The sequence below is a fragment of the Xiphias gladius genome, chromosome 22 (genome assembly GCF_016859285.1).
Source record: "Xiphias gladius isolate SHS-SW01 ecotype Sanya breed wild chromosome 22, ASM1685928v1, whole genome shotgun sequence".
Taxonomy (NCBI): Eukaryota; Metazoa; Chordata; class Actinopteri; order Istiophoriformes; family Xiphiidae; genus Xiphias; species Xiphias gladius.
Window position 1 is genome coordinate 1,252,312 of NC_053421.1, and position 18,946 is coordinate 1,271,257.

The window sequence follows — 18,946 nt, forward strand, 5'->3', positions numbered from 1 at the left end:
TTTTTTTTTCTTTTCCTTTTTTTTTTAAATGTGTCAATAAAAAGGCAACAGTGGGACGGTAAAAGAAGTAGCACTGACATTGTTACTGCTTTTCACTGTGTGAACATAATGTAAAGTTTATATACCCATGTGGGCTCCTTTATTTTTCTTTTATCCTATTTGATATTGGTAGTGTGTCTGTGAACTGTTTGGTTATGTCTTTTAAAGGATTTGTTGTCCTGGCTATCCGAGATGCAATAGTAGTAACTGGTAAAATGGTAGTAAATGATCTGCTGGACCAATCACAATCTACAGTACCACCTGAGCAGTGCTCAAATTGAGGTACAGGAACTTGTTCTGGAGTACAGTGGAAGCGAAATCAGAAATAGAGACAACAGATGGTGTGGTGTTGTGTTACATTAGGTATCTTTGAGTTCCTCCATCAGAGCAGGACTGTGAGTAACACTGGACACTGAATGCGTCTCCTCTCATCCGTGTTTTTGTCCTGACTCTCCCCCACCAGGCTCCCTCCCAGCAGCAAATGAGGATGTGGCCAGGCAGTGATGGTGGAGGTGGGGGTCAGGACCCAGCATACACCCAGTTGCTGCTCCACAAGCCGGCTGCCTCCCAGCAACACCAGCGCCACTTCCTGGACGCGCCCCACCATCCCCATCCAACTTATTCCCACCATGGGAACGGTGGGCGTGGCCTGCGACAGGGTGGACAGGCGGGCATCGGTGGAGGAGGGGGCCAACAGGGATCCTCGCCCCAGATGAGTGACAGCATGGATGTGGGCGTGTCCCTAGGGCTGCACCACCTGGGGGCGGTGTCTTCCATGGAGGCCTCTCAGTTTGGCTCAGCCTCCCTGCCCCTCGCTCTGCCAATTGGACTGTCTGCCTTCCGGACTCGGACGGCCCCCACCGCCCCAGGGCCACAAGCCCCGCCCCCTGAGGACTACTACCCTGCCTCCAACAACAATAACCCCGCTGCGGGGGGCAGAGGGAGGCCAGACTCAGATGAGGGGCCAGCCAACTCTTGATAAAACCTGAACCATGCCCTAAAGCCATACAATTTTAACTACAACTACTACAACTACACACATACAGCCAGAGTTCAGAGACAAAGAGGTGAACTTTGTGCTGAAGGAGACAGTTTGTACTGCATGAGAGGAGGAGGAGGGAGGAGGAGGATGCTGGGAAAACTCTCCTTTTATCCTGTTTTAGTTTGTTGTCTTTTGTTGCGACTGTAATTGGAAAGGAATGATTGTGACAAGTTTGTTTTTATTAATATTATTATTGTTGTTTAATATTATTTGATTTTTCTCGGGTTTGAGGAGTTGTGTGTTCTACTTGGTTGTTGTTTAAGCCTGGAGAGGAGGAGGAGGATGAAGAGGAAAGAGAGAGGAGCCATGCTTTTCCATTTTACTTCATATGGTGGCTGTAAGTGGACGGAGAGCACATATTCACACTGGTTAGTTATGACATTAGCATATTCATATTTGCAGCCCATAGAGACAAGCAGTCTTAACACAAACACAGAAAAACACACACATATGTATACAGTATATGTATACTGCTGCATCAAGAAGACAGAAGCTGGTTTCAGAGGGAGAAAACACTCAACATATGTGTGATTCAGGACTCATGGATTCTCTCTCCTGTCTGTGTTAAACTCACTTTTTCTTTGAGTTTGTGTCCTCCCTCTGTTGCTCCCCGCCTGGTTGTGACAGAGTACGGAGAGAGGGAGGGAGATGGAGGGAGGAGAAGGTGACAGGACACTGATGCCTTCCAGGCACTTATAGGGATCTCCTTCTCCTCCTCATCCTCCTCTTCTCCCAGCTCTCTTCTTCATCTCCTCCTTCTCCTGTTGTGTTTCTCCTCCAGACAGCTCCTCCTCTCTGTGCTGCTAATCACCATGACAACTGGTCCGGATTGCTGCTAAAGATCCAACACAGATCAATTAAAGAAATAAAAAGAAATAGAAACAGAAATAAAAAAAAAAAAAAACTTTTTAACCCTTCTGCTTAAGAGAAAAGGATAAAGTAAGAACCACTGCATCTCAATGTATTTATTACTATTTAACAAGAAAAAACAAACTGAAAGTAACCCTTTTTTCTGCTCTTCTTTGTTTGGTTGCCTTCTTTCTGCAGGTGAGCTCTGATTGGCTATTGTAACAGTGACAGTAACTGGTGACATGGGAATGCCACTGGTTGTGGGGGCTGGGTGGAAGGGAGGGGTTGGGGCAAAATAAAGTTGGATATATAATAAGAATAAAGAGTATACTTTTGCACACCAAAGTCAAACAAACATCAGATCTCCGCTTTTCTTCCTACTAATCTGATCCACCACCTCATGACCTCATGTCTCATCAGGACGAGGCTGTGATGCTCAGCCTCTAACGTCCCATGCAGAGCCCCTGCTATGGGAAATCAAAATATCCTGTATAGGCTATGGACACCTACGGTGTTCAATATTCAATAAATGAATAAGACATGAAATAAATAATCATATGAATAAATACACAGAAAATATGTCATATAACAATGAACCATGATTGGCTGTTGCTTTGGTCTGAATGAGCAGACAGCCAATCAACTAGCTGTTGTCTTGATTGACAAAGACTGATGAAAAATGTCTGAAATAAAACATTGCAAGAATTTGGAAAGGAATGAAATGAAAAAAATCTGTATCACACTGTTATTGTGAATAGAAGCAGGATGAAATAACATTTCATAATAATGAGTTGAGCTTTAAAAATGTATTGGATTAATTTACAGTTTTGTGATCATATTTTTGTCTATTTATTCATATGACTGCTTCCTTGATATGGTCTTATTTAGTTAATATTGAAAACTTGTGGAATCACGTATTTACATATCAGTAATCTAAGATTTTAATAATGGTAAATATTTTGTTGAGTTTGAGTGGTCACACTTATAAATCATATTCCAAAAATCTTTTTTTTTTCAGGGTTATTTCTGAGTGACATTCATTAATCCCAGATTTCAGTTTGAAATGTCTCCAGTAGTGTCTACAGTACTGTGGGGGATAATAGGTTCAGGTTTAATGTGCAAACCTTCAAAATAAGAAGAAAGGTTCGTCTTTGCAGCCACAAGACTCCAACAGCATAGCTCATCATACCAGGAGCACTGGAAACACAATGAATCTGATTTACAAGATAATCCCTTGATAGAAAAATGTGTCAAAACTGACAGCTAAAATCTCCATTGAACTGCATATTAATATTACTTGTCGTAAAAAAAAAAAAAGTATGGTGGTTTACAAACATTCAATATTTACCAGATCACCCACCTGTTTGGAAAGAAAGTCCTAGGTTTTTTATTGTTTATGTGTATATATGTGACATTAAACAAGGACATGCTGTATGCAAGATTACATTAATACATCAGTTCAGAGTTTTGGTGAACTCCTTAATGTTTGGTAAGCAAGAGTAGTTTGCTGACAGTGACTACTACAGATGATCACCTTAGTAACCTGAATGGATGGTAACTGAGGGATGCTGCACCGCTCACAAAGCAGGGGCCTATACCACAATGTTCCACAAAGTGCTACAAAGCAAGATTAGTGGGTTATCCAGCTCTTCGGGCTTGACTCTGGTTTAATTGTATCACAAATCTGGATCACTTTTAACCAGTGTATATGACCATGGTAACCTATGCTGCACTCTTCAGAGGATCAGATCAAAACCTGTCAACAGGCCAGCTACTGACCATCAGATCATCATTCTTACAGGATCCTGACAGTCTTGATTCTGTCACTGTAGCTCAGAATAACATGAGGAGACTTTGTGATGATAATTGGAAATAGAAAGTGTAGGCCACTTGTCCTTTAATAGAAAATAACCCACACACTGTTAATTTGCTCAATGCAAGATTTTGGGGGGTTTTTTTCATAGTATTTTTTTTATTATGAAACAAAAAAGTACAAATACTCCATGCAACTGAAAATGTTGAAAAGCCAAACATTTAAAAAGACATCAAGGCAATGATTATTTCCCGCTTGAGGCAATGGGCCCCTGTGCACACACATGTAAAAGTTCCCCCCATCCCTCTTACATGGAGGCAGTGAATACAGATTAAAAGAGACACAAAATGACTAAAAATGACGTGTCGTTTTGCATCTCTGTGGTGGTTTGATTGACTTTCCAACACGAAATGTAAACAGACAAGAAATGTTAATAGAAGCTCTGGCCCATGGGGCCCCTGGCCTCCTTGGGTCCGTAGGCCCATTCAGTAACCAATTCCCCATAGGTATTCCTCTCAAGTCATGTTATGCCCTCATGCTTTTGATGATAAAGAACTCTTTTTCCAGGATAACCAGTGGTAGGCTCAGTGAAGCCAGGTAACCCAAAGAGACACAGACTAAGTTGAACTTGCTCTGTGATACAGGAGGCAGACATAATAGGCAGTGGCATCTGCTCACACCAGATTCCATACAGGTACAGCCACAATATCACTTCTTTTAAAACTTACCTTACTACCCAGCCAGTTTCATGAAAGGCAGACAGTCATCCAGTAATACCATGAATGTATAATGAAAACAAGTACTGTATATCCATGAGTAATACACACAGATTTTATGCACTTCAGAACAGTAGTCATTGCCTCCTCTATCTGGTAAAGGCTGACATAAATTAAACTTGATACTATGATTTCCTACATCAGAACAGTTTGTCTTTGGAGAATGTATTGTTGTGTAAAGATTCTATACAGAGCTTGTTGCTGGCAAACGATAGTAAAAGCAATTGCAAGGAGTGCCGGGGTTCTGTGGGGTGGATAAATGAAACAACATCTAATGTTGCCCTTGGATGGTCTGTCTGACCATCTTATTGCAACAAGCACAGGCACCAAAAGATGTTTTGTGGCTCAGATCTCTCTAAATACATTGAAAACTTGTACTATTGTTCTAGCACAGTGGATATGATCATCTTCTGAACTCCAGCACAGCTCTCAGAACTTTTTACTTAAAACACAGTTAGACAGATGGCAAAAGCAATGGAAGGAAAAGAGAACTGGATGATGATGTTTGAAAATGTAACAAGGAGAAAGTCCAACTAGATGCACAGGTAAAAGCAGGAGAGCCTGGGAAACAGTCACATTTAGATTAAGATGTGGCCACGCATTAATTAATTAAACCAAACAATATTTAAAACTAGAAAATACACTCTGTAGAGGGCATACCTCTGCCAAGGCCATTGTGAAACAACATACACCAGACTTCAGAAGAAAAAATACAAATTCACAGTAAATTATCCTTATCTGCCCTTATTTAATGGGTTCTTCCCTGGCCCATACCCCATCCCTCCACCATGTTCAGTGCAAATCCGTTCTATAGTTTTTCGTGTAATCCTGCTGACAAAAAAACAAACAAGGACATACTTCACTCACTCATGATTCTGAGTCTTGGTGAAATTAAATTCAGTTATTTTTATTAAGATTGTGCAGAAGTTCAGGAGACTTATTTATTTTTGTTTTAGCATTTCAGTGTCTTTGAGGTACTAATTTGATCTAGAGGTTTATTATTATTATTATTATTATTATTTATGATCCATACCAGTTGGTGGCGGTAATGCACAATTTCATTGTTTAGCAAATTCAAAAAATATCAAGAGGAAGAAGAATTTTGGAAATTTATTCTGAAGGAGTCAGGTCGGAAGTATTATTATTGCTGGTGTCAGAACCGAAGGGAGAACGCGGAATACGGATCCACTCTCTCCGGTGTTACGTCACGTTTAAAGGTAACACCTGAACGTTTCTATCTAATTCCGTTCTTTCTGGGTTAAATATAAAGAATCCAGCGTCAGTGTCGATGTGTGTATGGCGGCACATTTGCTTCCTGCCGACAGGGGTTCTCCACAGCCAGCCACATCTCCTCGTCTCTGTGCTCTCTCTGCCTAAAAGTAAATGGGTACTCACTGTAGCTGCAGTTGTCCCGTTTAAGCCTGTTATTCGGGGTTGGCCGGTCACACCAGCCTCCATCCAAAGCCACCAGAAAGTGAGCGAGGGTGCTTTCACAGCTATACCGCAGCTGCTAACAATGCTGCTTCATTAACTCACTGACCAGCCTTCCTTCACATTAGTGGACCATGAGTTTTCATTTAAAATTTCCGACACTGGCATCCCTTTATGTTTTGTTCTAACCCTCAAAATCCACACAAGAACCTCTACAACAACATGGAGAGGCGGTGGTATAATGTTGCTGTAGACAGGGGGTCTGGAACATGCCAGTGATTAGATTATAGTACCTTTTTTTAGGTTCCCTGGCGAGCTTCCTATAGAGTGCCAGAATTTCAAACATTACCTTTTTATATAGCGCCATAATAAGAACATTTCGTTTTATGTAAAATCTATCGGTCGGGTATTTGCAAGGGTATATTTCCTTTTTAAGGTGGGACACAGTGGATTTAGTTTTTACTGCAAGACCACAAAAGGGAAAAGGAAATATTACATCCTCAGTCCAATGAGCACAAGAGTGACACTGTGTGCAGGAAGTAATTTTTAAACAAACAAACCTAATTCGTTTTTGATTAGAAGAAACCTAGAACTCTTCTCAGTCTCAGTCTGAGGCTGTCGGCTGTAAAATTTGACAGTTGGACAGACAGCTGGATGAGTGACACGGCTGATAAACAAACTGTTTTTCGTATCATAATCAGCAGGCCTCTTTACCAGGCACACCCTGTCAAGGAGCTTCAGCTACATATTGTATTCACCTCTACTTTTAAAGGGCTGTTGGTTATTGAATTTAATTTTCTTTTTGCACTTAGCCAATGAGAACTATTGCAGTCCTTGGAGGAGGGATTGGGGGTTTGGCAGCATCTTACTACCTTTGCAAGAGCCCCCAGGTTACCAAGGTAACACACACACACACACACCAACAGTATTACGTGGTACAAAACTGTCAGTAGTTGTTTTCAAGCTACTATTAGCTCAAGAACTGTAGTGATCAAGGTAAAAGCAGTGTGTAGGACATCACATGATGCTCAGTTGTGTCCATTTTGACCATGTTGTTGCCTGTTGATCCCACAAGGGATGGTGAATGGTAAATTGACTGCACTTACATACTGCTTTTCTGGTCTTATTGACCCCTCAAAGCACTGTACACTACTGCTACATTCACCCATTCACATTCATACAGCACATTCATACAGGGCTTTTCTATACATACAAACACCGATGATACACTGAGGGCAATTATGGGTTTCAGTATCTTGCCCAAGGATACTTTGACATATGGACTGAAGGAGCTGGGGATCGAACCAAATTTGTTTAATAATACTCTGTGAAATGGTATAGCACAGTACAAACTGAAATGCAAGGAGCCTCAAGGCAAAGTTTGTATTAATACCTTATATTGAGGCTCCATCTTGTCAAGGGGCCCTGAGTTAAAAATCTAATATTAAATCTCTTGGTAATTCAGTTTATATTGAGCTTAAATGGTTCATATTCTTACATAAATCTGTGTTTAGTGAGATTACCACATACAAAACACACATCATGAAAAGGGGCCCACAGTTAATTTCTTTTCCCCCTGGCTCCCCTAGCCAGTTTATCTGCCCTTATACTTGCAAACTCAGACTACATCTGAGCCTTTATTATTACCATAGCAAAGCAAAAAAATCACTCACCAAAAGGAAGAAATTTATATTTAATTTTTTTTTCTTTTGAATTAAAAAAAAAAAAAAAAATTGGCTTCAAGATATCACCCTCTAGTTTTGTATTAATACGTCAGACTACTGTTAGCTTTCTGTCTATATAGATAAAAACTTGTTTCCAAACACTCGGTTAAAGTGATAACTTTAACGTTCTAGATGGTCACACCAACAAAAAGCCAGACAGCAGCCAAATAAACCGGGGAAAAGTAATTAGCTGCACAACAGTGGCACATTAAACAGCATGTGAATGTACCTCCAACACGCTGTCTCTCATTACATGTTGTAAATGGACTGCACTTATATAGCACTTTTCTAGTCTTATCGACCACTCAAAGTGCTTTACACTGCTGCCACATTCACCCATTTACACACACATTCATACAGCACCCTTTTCTATACAAACAGCGCTTTTCTATACATACACATTCAGACACGGATGATACACCAGGGGCAATTTAGGGTTCAGTATCTTGGCCAAGGACACTTCGACTTGAGGACTGGAGGCGCCAGGGATCGAACTACTGACCTCCCGGTTTGTGGATTAACTGCACCGAGCCATGGAGCCACACAGGATGAAAAGGACGCCAACATAAACATTATTACAGGCTATATCTGGGATAAGCTTGCAGTGTTTCATAGCAGATGCAGGCCACCTCCCCTCCACCTCCATTAGCATAATAAAAATGAATGTACCTATAAGAAATAATGAATAATGTTTATAGAAAAGAGGAAGATTTGCTGTTTCATAAAGAAAATGATGTGTGTAGCTATTGCTTTGGCCATTACCTTACCTTACTCATCTAGTGACATTTCCAGGATTCTTCCCCCTGAAAAACTTTGGGGAGCAGCAGTGTGTTGCACTTTAATGAAATGACTCAGTCACTTAGTCCTCAACCTTGAAGCCTCCTCTTATGAAAAATTAAAACATACTGTTTGAAAACACTTCTGATAAGGCATAAATCCTAACTTTGTGTGGCTTGTTTAAGTTTGTTTTCAAGCGTCACAATGACCAACAGACTGTATATAAAGTTGAACGACATGAAAACTCCCCAGAGGTGAAGCCCCCTGCTGGCTGGTTGCAGTATGGCTCATTAACCCTGCCCCATCCATGTTAGTGGATGGGACATGAGCTACAACTACAAATTCAAAGTTCATGTCTCACATGTTTTCCCAAAGGTTGACTGCCATTTTAGGTAGTTTTCATCACACTGACGCATTTTCAAGAGTTCATTTCTCTGAGTTGTTTTGTTTTTGTTTTTTTTAAATAAGTTATCTGATGATGAGAAAGGGGGTGTTTGTGAGCATGAATGACAGCTGTGATTGACAGCTACTCTCAAAACTGTCAGATGTGCAGGAGGAGTGAAGAGAAGCAAGACTATAGACTGTATATAGACCTCATTGCTGCCAATGGGATAAAACTTATACAGCAACTGCAGGTGTCACCAACCATAGTTGGAGTTGGTGTTATTCTCTCCACTGGCCACAAAAGGCAGCAAGGAGCTTATCAGCATAGCAAAATGTACTTAATAACATATTTGGACAAGCCAATTCAAAACAAATCAAAGAGACATGAGATCACAGATAACCATTTTGTAAAACCATGCTACTGTTTTTCAGAAATCTGGATAAAATATTCTGTGATAGAATATTCTAAACTAAAGGTTCACTGACCTTTTTACTAGGGCTTTTGACCTTATCCTGTGGCCACCTTCAATGTGAACCGTGGATTTTGACTATTTTGCCTTTTTAATGAATCTCCATTCTCAACAAATGTTTATGTATTTGTTGTGTCATCCATTTCTTTCCATTCATTTGTGTATGGTATGAAGATCAGTTAGGAAATTGCTTTTTTTGTGTGTGTGTGACATTACTGCTATAAAATAATATAGCAGCTAAGACTTGTATATACCTGTGTATACTTATATACTTACACGAACACTACTTGGACCACAACAATAATACATTCTACTACATTTGTTTTTCATCTACGGACTATCTTTCTGTGTATTTTTTTAGCTCTAATAAACCAGGCATCGTGCTGAAGCAAATTTGCAGTTTCTCTTCTTTTTTCTCCAGATCACAGTTTTAGAGTCCAGCAGCCGTTTTGGAGGTTGGCTGTGGTCGACCAGGAGGTCAGATGGGGCAGTGTTTGAACATGGACCCAGAGGGATTCGACCTGCTGGGGCATTGGGACGCAACACACTCAATATGGTGAGTTCTACCATAGTAATTAGGCTATAGTCAGGGGTGTGCTAACTGATGATTTTCTGTCTTTAACAATTTTTAAGAGCAGTGATGAATCATTTTACACACTGTCTATTATTATGGATGAATATGACTGTTACTCACAAATGATGATTTTACAGAGATTTAGATTTAAATGGCAATTGTCAAACAAAAGGTAGACTTTAAAATCAATAGCACAGATTTAGGGAAAGCACCTTCTGATTTGGAAAAAGGAATGAACTAAATACTGTACATTATTAGGAAATATTAACTGGGCAGCTTGATTTTGATTGCACCTTAGGGAACTTGGGGAAAATCAAATTACTGAAAGGAGACCATAAAGCTTCTCCAAAGTTCCTCCAACAGAAACACGAAACTGAGTTGACTTGAAACTACAGTGACTGAACTGGAGGGTAAATTCTGAAGGAATAATATTCACATGCTTAATCTGCCTGAAAAAGCAGAGCATAACGATACTATTACTTTCAACTCATCCACCTTGCCCTTTCTGAAGAGAAACTATAGACTTTGATTTGCAACATGCTTAGTTTCAGTTGACCTGTTTGAAAGCTGATGAAGTAATCATTCAGATAGCGGTGATTGAACTGTCTTAGGATGACAGACTGAAATCTGTTCTCAGACATTATAAGACCTTGGAGTTTTGGAAAACTGCTCCAATGTAGACTTGTCCCAAACAAGATCCAACAGAGTGTGTTTGTGTTTGTGTTTGTTTGTGTGTGCGCACACATGCATGTGTCCACGCAGGTAGATGACCTGGGTCTTGCTGGGGAGATTCTACCAGTCACCTACAGCCATATCGCCTCCCAGAACAGATATCTGTATGTCAACGGACAGCTCCACAGAATGCCTTCAGGAATAAGGTCAGTTGAGTTAGAAAACAATGCTGTTTATGTTTGGCTAGTTACTAGTAAATACAAACACAAATTTGAATACATCTAAAGGAAAAGAAAATTTGATCGTGACTCGCATTCTAAATTTCTCATCATTTCTCTTTATATAGTTTCTCCATCACTACAGCTTATGTTGTGTAGCTAACGGCTGTTCACATCTATACAATTTTTATTTCTGGTGGGAATCCTACATTTCCTAATTACATAATGATAATAATGATGATGATGATGATAAAGCAGTGATTGGGTTCGTCAGGGAAATACTGCTCATGATCTAGACACTTCCATGACACAAAGCAGGACTAATGGCCAAAATGGAATCACTGAGAGCGTCTGCACAGATGAAATTTCAGTTTTCTGTTCTGCTGGATTGAATTATATAGTACATGTGTTGCCTTTATTATGTCCATCCATCCAAACTTTGAATGGAGTTTATATGAAGTTGTCCATTTAGATAGACAGTAATCAGAATAGGGCTTTTTGTGACAGTATCTAAAGCTAATTTTTGTTGTATTAATGATGTACACTCAGTGGCCACTTTACTACACCTATAGAGTCTAATGAATTCCAATACGACTTTTCTGCCATAAATTTTACTTTTATGATGCCTATAATGTTCAGTTGTTGTTGTCACTGTCAGAGTTTTTACTTAAATTCTGTGCTTTAGCATTGAGGTCATAGTTAGTTATAGTTTTGAATTGGACTTTGTAATATTCAGTGGTGTTTCTAATATTCTGTCTCCCACATATATGTAAATGGGAAGGACAAAAATTAGAAACACTTAAGTGCGCCTTTCCAAATCATGTCAAATCAATTGAATTTACCACAGTCGAGGTGTAGTAACATCTCAGAGATGATCAAGGGAAATGGGAGGCACCTGAGTTAAATTTCAAGTGTCATAGCAAAGGGGACATTTGCATAAGGCTGCAACATAATAATGTGAAAAAGTGAAGAGGTCTGAATACTTCCTGAATGTACAGTAGATGATATGGCAGGGCTGTCACATACCTTTGTATTACAAAAGGATAGTTTGGCTAGTGATTTCAGGAATTCCCTCATCCTTTTGTTTTTGACATGAAGTACCACTGCATCAATTTATTTCTCTTTCTGCCCATCTCTCTGTTTTTGTTTCAGTGGACTTTTGCGGACCGTCCCGCCTTTCTCTCGTCCCCTCCTGTTGAGTGTTGCCATGGAGATAATGGTGAAGAAAAGCAAGCAGGATGATGAGTCTATCCATTCATTTGTTTCTAGGAGGCTGGGAAAGGAGGTGAGTGGGAAGCTCTCAGAACTTTGTCTGAATCATCTTCATTCAAATGTTTCTCAAACTATTGTGATATCCAACTGTGAACCATCATGATGTATGAACCAAAGCATTACCTGAGGGCATTAATTGACATCTGACTGAGTGGTGCCATATTAGCGGTAGAGGCAGAAAATAGGGAGGCATCTGCTAAATATTTTCATTATAAACTAATCAGTTGTAGGGCTATGATTCATTTGCATAAAGGATAGGTTCACATTTTTTCAAGTCTGTCTTAAAACAATACTTGATTTGTTGAATTCTCATATTAGGTTCAAATGAGGTTTAGAATACATTTTTGTACAAAACAAAGACTGTGGATATTGTCCCTCATCACCGACATAGGAGCAGCGTTTAGAAGGAATCTCTTCACTGATGAAGGCTAGGTGGCCAAAAAAGTGTTGTCTTCTGTATATAAGGGGACTTCATGTCAATGACACCCTCTGTGATCAATCGAAGGTTTCCCTTTACAGCCAGTAGTATGGATAGGAGTGATCATAACAGCGACCAGTAACTCCTTCAGTGTACAAATGCCATCTGAGTATTGTGTCAGGATAGACCTGATAAAAATGTGAACCTGTCCTTTAACACTGATTAAGTTAGATTCATGATTCACATTTACCAATGCCACCAGTAGTCTGCTTTATGTCACCATAAATATTTAATTGCTTGCTATTCTATTTTATTTTCTTACTCTGTGTGTGTGTGTGTGTGTGTCTAGCTGGCAGACATAGCTGTGGACAGTTTGTGTCGCGGTGTGTTTGCAGGGGACTGCAGGAAGTTGAGTGTGCGCTCTTGTTTTCCTCTATTATACAACTCAGAGCAGCGCAGAGGTTCCCTGACACTGGGCTTGCTGCTGGGCTCAGGTACACTCCAGAAGTTACTATACTGCTGTTACTTTTGTGGTCATCATTTTTTGTTTGATTTTTTTCCCCAATTAGTTTTGTGAGGGTACAGGAACATAACACAAAAGAGACTGAATGCACTAATACAAGGAACAGAAAAAAGTGACAAAAAATGGCCAATGAACAGCAAAAGAGTGAGTTTGTAGAACCTGGAGTCAGAACCAAACACGGTGGAGCTGCGTTCATCTACTTCACAGATATAACCACCATCGAGATGCTCTACAACATTCTCTAACTTCAACCACTTTCAAATCTCAATTACAAATTCATTTTTTTCTGTGCCTCTGATTAATGTTCTGTACTTTTCCTTATTCAACCTAAGGTTGTTTATTGCTGCACTGTATCTGTACTGGCCTGAAACTTTAATTTTATTCAATCTCTTTATTCGATTCAGTTTTATTTTGGTTTCGTCCTCATTGTGTTTTAAATGTAGTCGTAACGCATTTCTTTGCCTTATGTAAAGAACTCTGACTTGCTTTGTCTGACAGGTTCAGTCCTTACAGTTTGATTTGGAATGCATTGTAGCGTCACCATAAAACAGGATTATTCCACTGTCTTCTGTCTGTCTCTGACATCAGCGCTAAGTGTAATGATTGTTTCATGTTACCTGTAATCTGTGTACAAACTAAAGTTTTATATGTGAAAACCTGCAGGTCCCACTCCTGTGGTCCCCTCTGGCCCTCTGGCTCAGAGATCTATTAAAGAGTCATGGGCCCAGTGGTCCCTGAGTAGGGGAATAGAGTCCTTCCCAGAATCCATCACTGATTACCTACAACAAAGCAGGAGAGTGCAGCTTCACAGAGAGGCAGTTGTTAAACAGATCTGTCCTTCAGCCTCAGGTTGGAAGGTTAGTGAGGACTATGAACTATGTTTACCTGAACTTGGATGGATGAATTGGATGAAAAAGGATGAATTTTCTTTTTTGTCTTTTTCTTTTTTTTTTTTTTTTATCTAGCAAAAAAATGTTCATTTGTATAATACTTTGGTTTTGTCCAAGTGCCTGCAAAACTAATGACATTTACATCAGCCTCAGCTGTAGTTTTTAGTTGTGTAAAGCCAATTAGCTAATGTTAGTATGTTAACACACTAAACTAAGATGGTGAACAAGGTAGATATTTTACTTGCTAAACAACTGTATGTCAGAGTGGAGCTTCTAGGCTGGAAAACAACACATTGGACTGTTCAGCTCTCCTATTCTTGTGTTATTTGGCAACTTTCATAATAAAAGTGTGTGTCCGTGTGTAGATTCATTTGGAGGATGGAGTCATATCAGCTGATCACATCATCTCTGCACTGCCTGCTAAAGGTAAGTGGTGACTAACAGATTAGGACCGGAATGTTTTGTTTCCCATGAAGTCAGCAATGGCCCTCAGCACTCTTAATGTCCTCTGATAGGCAGCAGGAACTCAGCTCATTTGAACTTCAGTTTCAACATGTTTGATGTCCTTTTAATATGTGCCTGCCTCCTGCATTTAGTATAGATGGAAATTGTGCAGTTTTGAAAATGTTATCTCGGTAATTTTAACCCCAAATCTATAAATGTCTTACAATTGCTGCTACAAAATATTGAATAAAACTATATTTTGTTTACACAGATTTCTGAAATACGGATCGTTTTTAAAATTCATTCTAACAAAATAGAATCTGTAAAAAAAACAAAAAAAACAACACCACCTCTCTACACTATATGAGGTCATCACTTCTCTCTGTGCTCATCACTTCTCTCTGTGCTCCCCAGCCCTCTCCTCAGCCCTGCCATCCTCCTGTCAACCTCTCATCCAGGCACTGCAGGACATCTCCACGGTAACAGTTGCTGTAGTAAATCTGGAGTATGAAGGCTCCATCCTGCCTTTAATGGTGAGAACTATAGTGCGACACACACACACAACACTTTGTTTTTGAAATCTGAATGGGGCTTTTCAGGGGCCATTAGGTGATTGCATTTGAATGTGTATACCAACACACAGGCAACAAGGTGGCAGGCTGTAAACTTAACAGACCAAATCTTGTCTTAACATGACCCAACCGCGAAACTAACTGATGGAAGTAGAGACAGGTGATGGAAACAGTCAGCACAAGGCAGGGTAGCGCTACTCATTTCTGTTGGCCACTCAGATACCCTCAGCTCCCATGTCCAGCTTACAGCGCTGTTAACAGCCAGGCAGGAGAGATGCTTTGCAGTGCAGTAGGATTTCATAACTGAGCTATGGCAAAGATGCCAACTTTTACTTGACTTTGTGGAAATCTGATGTTTTCACATCCCAGATGATGAACAAAGATGTTCAGACGTGAGTTTTTACGTTAAACCTGACACGTGTATAGGAGTATGGTGTTGGCGAGCTGAACTGACACTACATGTGCAGGGGGTTAATGATATACACTGATCAGCCACAAGGTTAAAACCACTGACAGATTAAAAGAACAATATCTAGTTATATTAGGAAGCAAGTGAACATCCAGTTCTTGAAGTTGATGTGTTGGAACAACAAAAAATTGGCAAGCGTAAGGATCTGAGTGATGGCTAGACGACTTGGTCAGAGCATCTCCAAAATGGCAAGTCTCGTGGGTGTTCCTGGTATGCTGTGGTCAGTACTTACCAAAAGTTGTCCAAGTAAGGACAACAGATGAACCAGCAAACAGGGTCATGGGCGCCCAAGGCTCACTGATGTGCGTGGGGAGAATAGGCTCATCTTGTCCAATCCCACAGAAGAGATACTGTAACACAAATTACTGAAAAAGTTAATGTTGACTATGATAGAAAGCTGTAAGAACACACAATGTATCTCAGCTTGCTGTTTATGGGGCTGCGTAGCCTCAGGCCGGTCAAACTGCCCTTGCTGACCCATAAGCTCCTACAATGGGCATGTGAGCATTCAAACTGGACCATAGAGCAGTGGAAGAAGGTGGCCTTTTCTGATGAATCTCATCTTCTTTTACATCATGTGAAAGAAAATGTAAGGTCAGTTGTGTGTGTCATTTACCTGGGGAAGAGATGGCACCAGGATGCACTAATGGAAGAAGGCAAGTCCAAAAAACAAGTCTGATCCATGGAGGCCCCACCTCGCAGCTTACAGGACTTCAAGGATCTGATACTAACGTCTTGGTCTCTGATACCACAGGAACCCTTTAGAGGTCTTGTGGAGTCCATGCATCAACGGGTCTGAGCTGTTTTGGCAGCATGAGGGGGGACCTTCACAATATTATGCGGGTGGTTTTAATGTTGACTGATTGGTGTATTTCTCGTATTTATAGATAGATAATAAGAAAAAGCATGAACCAACGAACCACAAGTACCTCCTCGTGACAGGAATATGGTCAAGGACATCAAGCACAGTGGAAGTGTGACTCTAGACAACGCACATGCACACACAGTGGAAGCATCGGGACAGCCCTAATATTTTCAGTGGCAGTTGTTGAGCTTTACCAGTAGAGTGACAAAAGCAATCCAACCATTTCTGTGACTATTTTGTCAGGGTTTTGGTCACCTGGTTCCATCATCAGAGGATCGGGGTTTGCTAGGGGTCGTCTATGACTCTGTTCCCTTCCCTCAACACAACAGACCTAATGGACAGACTACTAGACTGACGGTATATGCAAACACACACACACACCCCTTTTTAGCCCTGGTTTGATCTCTTGGTGAATGTAGTGAAGCATTGAGCAGCTAGTCTCTAACTATGTCTGTCTGCTATTTTGTGCTGGGCAGGTAGTGTACAATTGCTTTACTGAATGCAACTGACTTGTGGATTGGTCTTATGTTTTAGTCTGTCTACTATTCCCTGTAACACTGCTCTCTGTGCTTGGGTTTTATTTCTCAACTTCACTTACTGTCTGTAAACATTAAGTTATGGTTATGCATTTCGGAGATGACTGGTTGAGGTTAGGCTGGGTTCAGGTTAAGGTAGTATGAAACACAAACTTATAGGGAAACAGACTTTGACACAGGAAAACCAAAATAATGAGCTGAAAGAGGTTAAAAGGCTCCCCGGTGATTATCTCTGTGGCCTCTGTGTGTGTAATGTCGGTGACATTACACACACTTCATGTTACACATAATCATTGATTATTGCAGCTTTAAAGCAAAGTGTTGCTGCTTGTAACAATATAGTCTGACAGAGCAATGCATGCAGTGCTCTAAGGTGAAAAATCTTGTTTCTTTCAGTCCAGTCTGGTGAGTCCACACCTCTGACCTAAGTTCATATGACCATGTGTTCTAGGTGATGATGGGTGGGGCCTGGTTCCAGGAAGAGTTTGGGGCCCCAGAAGCAGTAACAGAAGAGCGTCTTTTAGCGAGAGCCACTGAGGCAGTGCACTGCCACCTTGGAGTCACCAGAGCACCCAGCTGGAGTCGGGTGGCAATACAAATGGTATGACAGGACAGGCCTGTGTGTGTGTGGATTTAAATGTTAACTCCAAACCAGTTACAAATTCATGCAAAAATGCATGTAGGATTCTCTTGTTACATTACTAATTCATTCATTTAAATTGTTATAAGTTGTATCTTGATGTATTATTCATCTGTTAACAGATACTGTATATCAGTTATTTCTGTCCCCTGGCCTTAATGCTGCATACTGCATATTGACTATATTGTTGGTATTTTTGCAATAGTGATTACATTTTTGCTGTTTTTCTTTCACTAGGACTGTATACCTCAGTATTATCAAGGACACTTTTTGAGAGTAGGTGAGTATTGACCTACAGTATACATTACATCTAAAGTTTCTACATTTACAAGGTGTAGTGGTGATCATTTCAAGGTGCGCCTGTCTGCCTCTCCAGAGTCCATGCGTAACTTCATAAGGAAGAATAATCTCTCGCTGTCTCTGATTGGTTCCTCCTATGATGGTGTCTCAGTGAACGATGTCATCTTCAGTGGACGGACAGCTGTAGAGGAGTTGTTGGGGACTGGAGTTTGATGGAGCTGCTCAGCACTTGAACATGCAGCACAATACCAAGTGGATCAGTTGTTGCTCGCAGATGTACGAACACACACACGTATATAATAAAATTTTATACCTTGGTCTCATGAAGGCAGACAGTAGTGTGTGCTAATGAGAATCCAGTTCCCAAGCTTTTTTCAGTATAGTGTTTATAGCATTTGGATTTAATGTTAAACTATATTTGCATAAAGCAGTAATTGTCACTCATGTATCATCAGTGTGAAAGACCACTGCCTACAGACATTAACACCAGCAACCATTATTTTTCTACCCATAATGCTTGCTACTTCTCTACAAGTACACAAAGCCTTTTGTATTCTTGGCTTCTGGGAAAGTTACTAATGTCACACTGCTGCTTACAGCACAGGTGTGATGGTGGCAGCCTCAAGACTTACATGGAATTGTCAAGACTGGTTAATATGGACACTGAATGGTGAAGTCCTTTTTTCTTCAGTACCAGTGTATAATTAATATTGTATTTAATAATATAGTTTCTAAATAATTATGTTGTGCTCTGCAGTGTCAGAATTTGTCATGGCCAAGCTGCTCCAGACTGTGCAGGCACCGGTTCCTCTCCTCTGACCCTAATTCTAGTCCTGAGTTATTTTATTTCAAGGTAGCCTATGTTCACACATTATCATTATTGCTTTCCCTTATGTCTGATTTGCCTACTGATGTGACTTGCACTTTAAGTAAAAGCCGTATTGTACTTACAAGCTGCCTGTCATGTTCTCTCTTCATCATTTGTTCGTTCTGTGGCAAAAATTACACAAGGGTTTTTATTATCTTGTATCTTACAGAGCTCATTGTACCATATTACCTCACTAGAACACTGTGTTCCCAGAACACAGGCTTACTTGTGATTCCCAGAATCTCCAAAAGTACAATAGGAGGCAGAGCCTTCAGTTATCAGGCTCCTCTACTGTGGAACCATCTTCCAGTTTGGGTCTGGGAGGCAGACACCCTCTCCACATTTCAGTAGGCTTAAAACCTTCATTATTATTTTTTTTT

At 40.4% G+C, this 18,946-nt stretch overlaps 2 protein-coding genes and 1 long non-coding RNA gene across 5 annotated transcripts in view; 2 read left to right on the forward strand and 1 right to left on the reverse strand.

The window, feature by feature from the left end:
- The window catches only part of dyrk1b (dual-specificity tyrosine-(Y)-phosphorylation regulated kinase 1B), a 64,097-nt gene extending 62,030 nt beyond the window's left edge, over positions 1-2,067 (forward strand). For both annotated transcript variants that reach the window (XM_040118924.1, XM_040118923.1), the window contains exon 13: positions 503-2,067. In XM_040118924.1, coding sequence (XP_039974858.1) covers positions 503-1,018 — 516 coding nt within the window. In that variant the 3' untranslated portion in view covers positions 1,019-2,067. The remainder of the gene's footprint in view (positions 1-502) is intronic.
- On the reverse strand, positions 1,275-6,242 carry LOC120784819. Its single transcript, XR_005706500.1, has 4 exons — positions 5,915-6,242; positions 3,055-3,127; positions 1,656-1,916; positions 1,275-1,416 (listed from the first exon to the last, which is right to left on the reverse strand). It is a non-coding gene; the product is annotated as an uncharacterized LOC120784819 (long non-coding RNA).
- On the forward strand, positions 5,626-18,651 carry ppox (protoporphyrinogen oxidase). Of its 2 annotated transcripts, none has more exons than XM_040118929.1 (13): positions 5,626-5,736; positions 6,763-6,849; positions 9,727-9,861; positions 10,642-10,757; positions 11,922-12,054; positions 12,809-12,953; positions 13,646-13,839; positions 14,238-14,298; positions 14,731-14,849; positions 16,466-16,579; positions 17,210-17,359; positions 17,636-17,678; positions 17,775-18,651. In XM_040118929.1, the coding sequence occupies exons 2-13, from the start codon at positions 6,766-6,768 to the stop codon at positions 17,909-17,911; spliced, it is 1,431 nt and encodes a 476-aa protein (XP_039974863.1). In that variant the 5' UTR covers positions 5,626-5,736; positions 6,763-6,765; the 3' UTR covers positions 17,912-18,651. The 2 variants fall into 2 exon arrangements, with proteins under 2 accessions (XP_039974863.1, XP_039974864.1); XM_040118930.1 differs by having other exon boundaries at positions 17,850-18,651.
- The last annotated feature ends 295 nt before the right edge of the window (positions 18,652-18,946 follow it).

Coding starts and splice junctions, on each gene's coding strand:
- ppox (XM_040118929.1), top strand. CDS start 6,766: ATGAGAACTATTGCAGTCCTTGGAGGAGGGATTGGGGGTTTGGCAGCA. Junction 14,299..14,730: donor CTCTGCACTGCCTGCTAAAG/GTAAGTGGTGAC, acceptor TGTGCTCCCCAG/CCCTCTCCTCAGCCCTGCCA. Junction 14,850..16,465: donor GCTCCATCCTGCCTTTAATG/GTGAGAACTATA, acceptor CTATTTTGTCAG/GGTTTTGGTCACCTGGTTCC.